We start from the raw sequence: 6,998 nt of genomic DNA on the forward strand, positions 1-6,998 counted from the left end.
TTTTCTCACCATTATTTTGCTCAAATATGGCTTTTGGGATCTTTATATTTCTAGCAATTTCTTTGCTATAGTCGCCAACTGTCATTCTAAATATAGCTAAAATTTATACCTATGGAAAAACAAAATTCCTTGTATTCCTTAAATACAGAAGTGTTATTTTATCTTTATTTATTTCATCTTCCTGATTTCTTTTGACACGACAATTTGTGGTCAATTTATTTGAAATTCTATTCACTTTCTTTTCCAGCTCCCCTGATTCAYTCTTATTTAGTTTCTTCACTACATTTCCATAGATCTTATATCTTCCAGTGGTTTTGTGAGTGTCAGAATTCTATCATTGCCTTACCTTTTAAAAAAACTCTTGAAGGTTTACTTTTTTTTTTTTTACTCTGGCAAAATAAAGTTTTTGAAATGCGAATTGGTATAGGGTTTCTAATGAGTTCTGCTTTCTTAATAGCACATTATATTTTCATTGTTTGTGATGAATTTGAAAGCAAATGTATTCAAAATTTTTAAATTTAAAAGCAAGTGTATTTTAGAAAAAAATATGTGCTATAACAGTTGATGGAACTGATGATTGAAGTGGTCCTACCAAACAGAAAGAGTAATTTTGTAGGAATAAGCAGATCATACAGCAAACTTGTTTCTACTGTTCTATCAGTTTTTTTAATGGCTAACAACCCTCATGACTACCTGGGCCCTTAATTTCCTGACTACTATCATACAGAGTGACATCCTCGTCTTCCGTGCAGTTACTGCTTCGTGGCATTGCATAGAGTGTTTTACCCGTATTTACAGGGTAATTGGGGCTTCCCATAGCTGGCAGGTCTAAGAGAAAAAAACACTGTTTGAAACCACATATAAAACTGGATATATCACATTAAAATATTCAGTTTTCAGTGTATTTCAGTATATCAGTTTTCAAACTGCAATATAATGCTTTCAATTCTGTACACTCTTTTTTAACTATGAGTGTGGACACTCTGCAAATCAGTCAGATTTTCATCAGCCTAACATCTACATCTGTCCATATTCATGGTCTCTAGTTGTGAAGTAAAATACAGTACTGTTTTCTTGACATCATTTTGTAAATAGCTATCAAGATTTATATGCAGATTGCTCACTAAATAATTAAAATATCCATTCTTTAAAACCAAACAATCTTTTATGCTTATATTAGCAGTTTTATTCTTGTAGTAAGTTGTTGRAGGATTAGGTAAGAAAACAGATTTAGAGAAAGACTGAACTGTTGAAAGAGCAAGGAAGCTGCTGTATAAAAAGAAATCCCTCTTTGCCTCATGAAGAAATTTATCGCTATTTTCTGGATGGACAGGAGAGAAGTTGTGAGTTAGTCAAGCGTTTGTTAAGGCAAATGGGAGTGCATTGCTGTTGTTGATGTTAAAGATGATCAGACCTGACAAAAGCTGTGATATGAAGAGAAATGGCTGTATTTGGAGGAACTGGAAGAGGAAAAACAAAACAGGGTTTAACAAGTATGCCACAGGGAGCGAGAAGTGTTAAAAATTAGATGTAATTCCATGGATGAAAAATCAGTGCAATTTAAAATGATGGATAAGAAAYGAAGAATAAAAATGATCCAGGCTAAAGATTAATGTATTTTTGGAAGTTAAACTTAAGAACATAACTGAACATTCAATCATGCATGCACAGAAAYCCAACCCTAAATTCAGTTTATATGCTATGGTATAAAAAAAGCCCCAGTCAGAAATTAAGCAATAAAGTCAAAAATAAATGTCCAAAAATGATTTTTCTTGAGAAACAATATTTTGTCACTCTTATGTATAGAAACTTCAGTGAAAAAAAAGCCACATATTCACTTATCTGACAGATTAATAAGTGCTGATAAATGGCTTGCCATTGCTTTCCCAAAAATACCCAGAATTTTTTGTCGGCATTGCAGAAAGCACTGAGTCTGAGTATGGGACTGATCTGGTGCAACTTATTTTGAGAATTGTGACACCAGATTATCATCCCACTCCAAGGTGGTGAACCTCTAGGGTGGGCTACAATGTTTTACAATACTTGAAATATATATATATATGTATAATCTAACTGGCATTTTGCATCTCAGGAATCATGTTGATGTGTTCTACTATAGTAATGAATAGAAAAATCATGTTTACAAAAAGAATGTTTGAATGTTGAAATTTAGTTTGAAATGCCAACTTCTCTATCAATAACGTTTGATAAAATATCATTTTTATCCAAAAAATAGAAAACTTWATGTGAATTACTGTCCTAGGTGTTGATTTAAATTTAAAATGATGAATAAAAGATCAAGTATAAAAACTACTGGTTTCAACTAAAACTATTTTTGGCAAGTTTTGTCCACTATGTAGTTACAAAAATACRGGTGCACATGTACTACCACCTGAAAGATATGTTGTTCTTGTTGGAAAAAACTTATATAAGGCACTTGTTTAACATTTGTTTACTTTTTATATTTTAAAGATTAAATAATAAGTCAATATATTTGAATATTAAGTTATTTTCATGCTTTTCATCTTCTTTGATCAGACAGCTGTATCAAAAACCTAGGTGTATTTGGGTTTTTTGTTGTTTGTTTGCTTTTTTTCCTGCAGCTTATTCAAACCATAAGTGCAGTAGACAAAGATGACCCTCTTGGCGGACAAAAATTTTTCTTCAGTTTAGCTGCCGTTAACCCTAACTTCACTGTTCAAGATAACGAAGGTAAAATTCATGCCTGTTCCAAGGAAGGAGTTTTATCTTTGCTGTCTGGCTACATTTCTGAGATWTATTTGTTTTTGTTGTCTGTCAATATGTGGAGAAGCTGTGAAGGTTGCTGCTAGCAAGAATACTTTACCTGAATGTTTGAGGTTCAGGACTTCTACATTTTTGTCTKTGTAAGGAAGGCAAAAATGTGATAAAACAAACTGTACAGAAAATCAAGAAAGTGCTGGCTTGGGGTAAGAGACAGATGAAATGCTTTAACTGCAAGAGAAAAAAAAAGCTTTCAAAAATGCCTTCAGCTGACAAGTTGTGATTTTTCGCTTTAGCCTTCTGTCACAYAGTTCCAATTCCCCTGGCCTTTTGCTTTGCTTCTTTCTGACCACTAATGAAAATAATGGTTCTAAGAACCACTTTGGCTTTTCTTTTGATCCTTTGTCAATCTTTCTTTATCAGAGAAAATTTTCAGAAGCTTCTGTTGGGGAAGTGGCCTTCATTATCAGTATGACTAATTGAGAAGACTATAGATTATAAAAGAAATAAATGAGAGGAGACATGGTATCAGCCATCAAATATGTCCAAGGCGTAAAGGCAGTGGGAATAATCCTCTATTCCTGATGAAGATTTCAGGAAGTAATAGACTGGAAACAACAGCAGAAAAAAAAAATTCTAGCAGTAGGGAAAGTAAAGTAATTAAATCAAATTTAATTTGGATACCTTATAAAAATCCCTGAGGGAGAGGTGTTTAAAAGCCATAAGACATATAATTTTTGATGTTGAGTGAAAACAAAYAGTATTAAATACACAAAACCAATGAAAAGAAGCAATAAAGGAAAAGTTTGGGTTTCATGTCTTGAAGTCTATGAACATATACATGATTAAATATTTTCAACAAATATTATATCCTAGTGACTCGGTCCCAAGTGCAGAGAGCTATAGATCCAACTATATCTTTGCTATCTGTAATTATTTTCTTTCTTTTGCACATGAAAGAAATTTTAAGCCTGAAGTTGACTGTCAGGACAGCTAACCAATTAGCTCAACCAATCCACAAATATGATGAAAATTAAATTTTCCTTTTCATTCACACTAAACCTGTATTTTCTCTCTTTTGGACTAAAAAGTTAACAACTCTGGTGTTGGCTGGCACTCTAGTGTTGTGGCTAGAGCAGTAGAAGAAATAGTCCCTCTATATTATTTCTTCCTGCTCTTCCATCCCTTCCCTCTGGCCACTCAGTGCACAGATTTTGATGCTGAATCCAACTAAGTTTTGTCTGCTTCAGACAYAGTTTAGTACATTCACTTCTCAAAAATGGGCAGGAATACCTACCATATTTCATATTTTCTGAATTCCTAAGACAATTTCTGTCCAAAAAAAAAAACCCTCCATGTGCTAAGGTACATAATTCATTGTTCTAGTGTGTTGACAGTGGCTTGTTGTAGCAAATCTTAYACCGAGTTGACAGATAACATTCATGTGAGTGTTGTCACAGATGATCCATAGAAAGAATCTTCCAGAACAGAGTGCYTGTTGAACTGCACAAAGTGAAAGGTTATTTTTTTCTCAGTTGGCCACTCTGTTTCAGGGCTCCAGCCCTGAACTGTAACTGTGTCACACACTGCATGCATTAATCTATAAAACATTTTAAGCTTTGAGAAATCCTCTTTTCAAACCACACGCAAAAGTGGTGCAGAGGCACAGAGGGAGGAGCAGGCCAGATGTACTGAAAAAATTATAAATAGCTTTCTGATCAAACGGGAATGTTGATAGAAAAACAGAGATATCACTATGATATCAGGAGCTATTTTTAAGTGGTATAAAATATGATGGTGTGCATCTGCTGTAAATGATATGGTTTCTATTCCTATAGTCAACAACGGTATATTTTAATTCGTCTAGATAACACTGCCAGGATTTTGACAAGAAGGAATGGTTTTAGTCGACATGAAATAAGTACTTACCTTCTGCCAGTGGTGATATCAGACAACGACTACCCGATCCAGAGCAGCACGGGCACGCTGACCATCCGCGTGTGCGCCTGTGACAGCCGGGGGAACATGCAGTCCTGCAGCGCTGAGGCTCTGCTTCTCCCTGCCGGACTTAGCACGGGGGCTCTGGTTGCCATCCTCCTCTGCATCATTATCCTGCTGGGTAAGAAGAAAAATGTGTCTTCCCCTACCCAGGAGCAAGTATTTCAGGCCTGACTCATTTCACAGAATTTTGCAGGTTGATAAAATTGACGGTCGTGGATTTCGCAAGAAGAATTTAACTGCAGTTAAATAYAAAAAGAAAGAAATACAAAGTCAAGCCCTGCTTGTGTGCTAATTGAACATTGCAAATAAGAACTCAAGTCCCAGACTGCCAAAACTATCAGCGTGCAACCAGAAGCTCATTTATGTTTTCGTTAAGTTGTTCAAAAAAAGAAAGTTCAGAGAGGAACTTTTAGGAAAAGTTTTTTTTTTTTTTTTTATTTAAATAACCACTAAAAATCAATATGTTATTTTTATTTCACATATAACAATAAGCAGTAATTTTACTGTATTAAAGCACTATCTATCCAGAGGTTTCAGTGCTGTAATCAAAAAAAAAAGAAGGGAAATTTTGTAAAAAAATCCATTTTGTGGTTTTCAGAATAACACTTAATGACCTATAATTCAACATAAATGCAGTTTTTAACAGTATCCTTTGAGCTCAAAAGAGGAAAAAATGCCTTCAGAGACCTGGCTATTTTAAAGCTCATTACAGYTACAGAAGGAGCATGCACACAAGCTTATGGTCCTGTAAAGCAGAACACACAATTTGTGTGCAAAATAGGTTTTTGATACAGACTTTACTGTGCTACCATTATACAGATAGAGGTGTTTATCCAGTTATCAAACAAATGAAATGTACCTGAAATGTGGTTCTCGTACGATTTGCTGCTAGGAAATTGTTTAATRGAGATCTTTACCCATTCTTTGTTTCTCTCTTTAAGTTATAGTGGTGCTATTTGCTGCTCTGAAGAGGCAACGAAAGAAGGAGCCTTTGATCCTCTCTAAAGAGGACATCAGAGACAACATTGTGAGTTATAATGACGAAGGCGGTGGAGAGGAAGACACCCAGGCCTTTGATATCGGCACGCTGAGGAATCCTGCAGCTATTGAAGATAAGAAGCTTCGACGAGACATAATCCCCGAAACCTTATTTGTGCCACGGAGGACTCCTTCGGCGCCAGACAACACGGATGTCCGAGATTTCATTAACCAAAGGCTAAAAGAGCACGACACGGATCCCTCTGCGCCGCCCTATGACTCGCTTGCAACCTATGCCTATGAAGGAAAYGATTCCATAGCTGAATCCTTGAGCTCCTTGGAGTCAGGTACTACCGAAGGAGACCAAAACTATGATTACCTCCGAGAGTGGGGCCCTCGGTTTAATAAGCTAGCTGAGATGTACGGTGGAGGAGAAAGTGACAAAGACACTTCTTAACCTACAGTAGGCTACTTTTTTTTCCTTTGAGCGGAAGTAATTTTACAGACACCTTCTGCACTCAACAGTATTTAACATTCAGGAAAATTTTCCTGCCACTCAGCACAATGGTTTTCCTTTTAAAATTTGTTTTMAACTTGTCCATTAATGTCATTCATTCTTTCTAGTAGGATGCCACTTGGAATATATACAACATTTTATTTAATCAACTTCCAAGAGCCAAAGCTATGGAAATTCAGTGTTGTACATTTTAGTAAGTAAAATAAACAATATCTTACCTTCAGAAATTTGAACAGGGTGATAATCCCTTAAGCAACCTCATGTACAAGCCGCTTCTGTTAGGTACATGTCCTATCCCTGCAAGTGCAGCTTTTAAGATGGCAAAGAAGAAAAAAATCCAATATGTCCTGTTCTGTACATTAAAATTTTAAAGAAATGTACACGTGGTGTTAATAAGTGTAATATGCAGCTGGTTTAAAAAAAAAAAAAAAAAGTTTGTGCAACTTCATTTCATCAAATTCTATCTGCCAATGTTTTATATTTATATTTTTGTATTTATTTTTAAAAAATAAACCAGTTTTTACAACTATGTTAATGCTTGCCTGCCTGTTCTGGCCATGAATTTGAAGCTTGACAAGAACATGGAATTTCTCTTGAAATGAGAAAATGACAGCCCAACCAACTGTCAGTATTTCTGTGCTRCAGTATCCTCCATACACACAACAGCTGGAAGTCCTTGTGATCACTGGGAGAGGAACAAGCTATAGACTTGCTTGCTCAAAAGTGCTACTTTTTCCAGTTCAATGTTTATGAGAATTTT

The 6,998-nt window shown here is 35.4% G+C and overlaps 1 protein-coding gene across 1 annotated transcript in view; it reads left to right on the forward strand.

The window, feature by feature from the left end:
• Positions 1–6,704, forward strand: part of LOC130576780 (cadherin-10) — a 57,681-nt gene extending 50,977 nt beyond the window's left edge. Inside the window, exons 9-11 of the mRNA XM_057371679.1 lie at positions 2,604–2,712; positions 4,610–4,861; positions 5,685–6,704. Of these exons, the coding sequence (XP_057227662.1) occupies positions 2,604–2,712; positions 4,610–4,861; positions 5,685–6,178 (855 nt within the window). The 3' untranslated portion in view covers positions 6,179–6,704. The remainder of the gene's footprint in view (positions 1–2,603; positions 2,713–4,609; positions 4,862–5,684) is intronic.
• The last annotated feature ends 294 nt before the right edge of the window (positions 6,705–6,998 follow it).

This window comes from Malurus melanocephalus, unplaced genomic scaffold, assembly GCF_030028575.1.
Source record: "Malurus melanocephalus ecotype Western Australia unplaced genomic scaffold, MMel_1.1 scaffold_154, whole genome shotgun sequence".
NCBI classification, from domain to species: Eukaryota; Metazoa; Chordata; class Aves; order Passeriformes; family Maluridae; genus Malurus; species Malurus melanocephalus.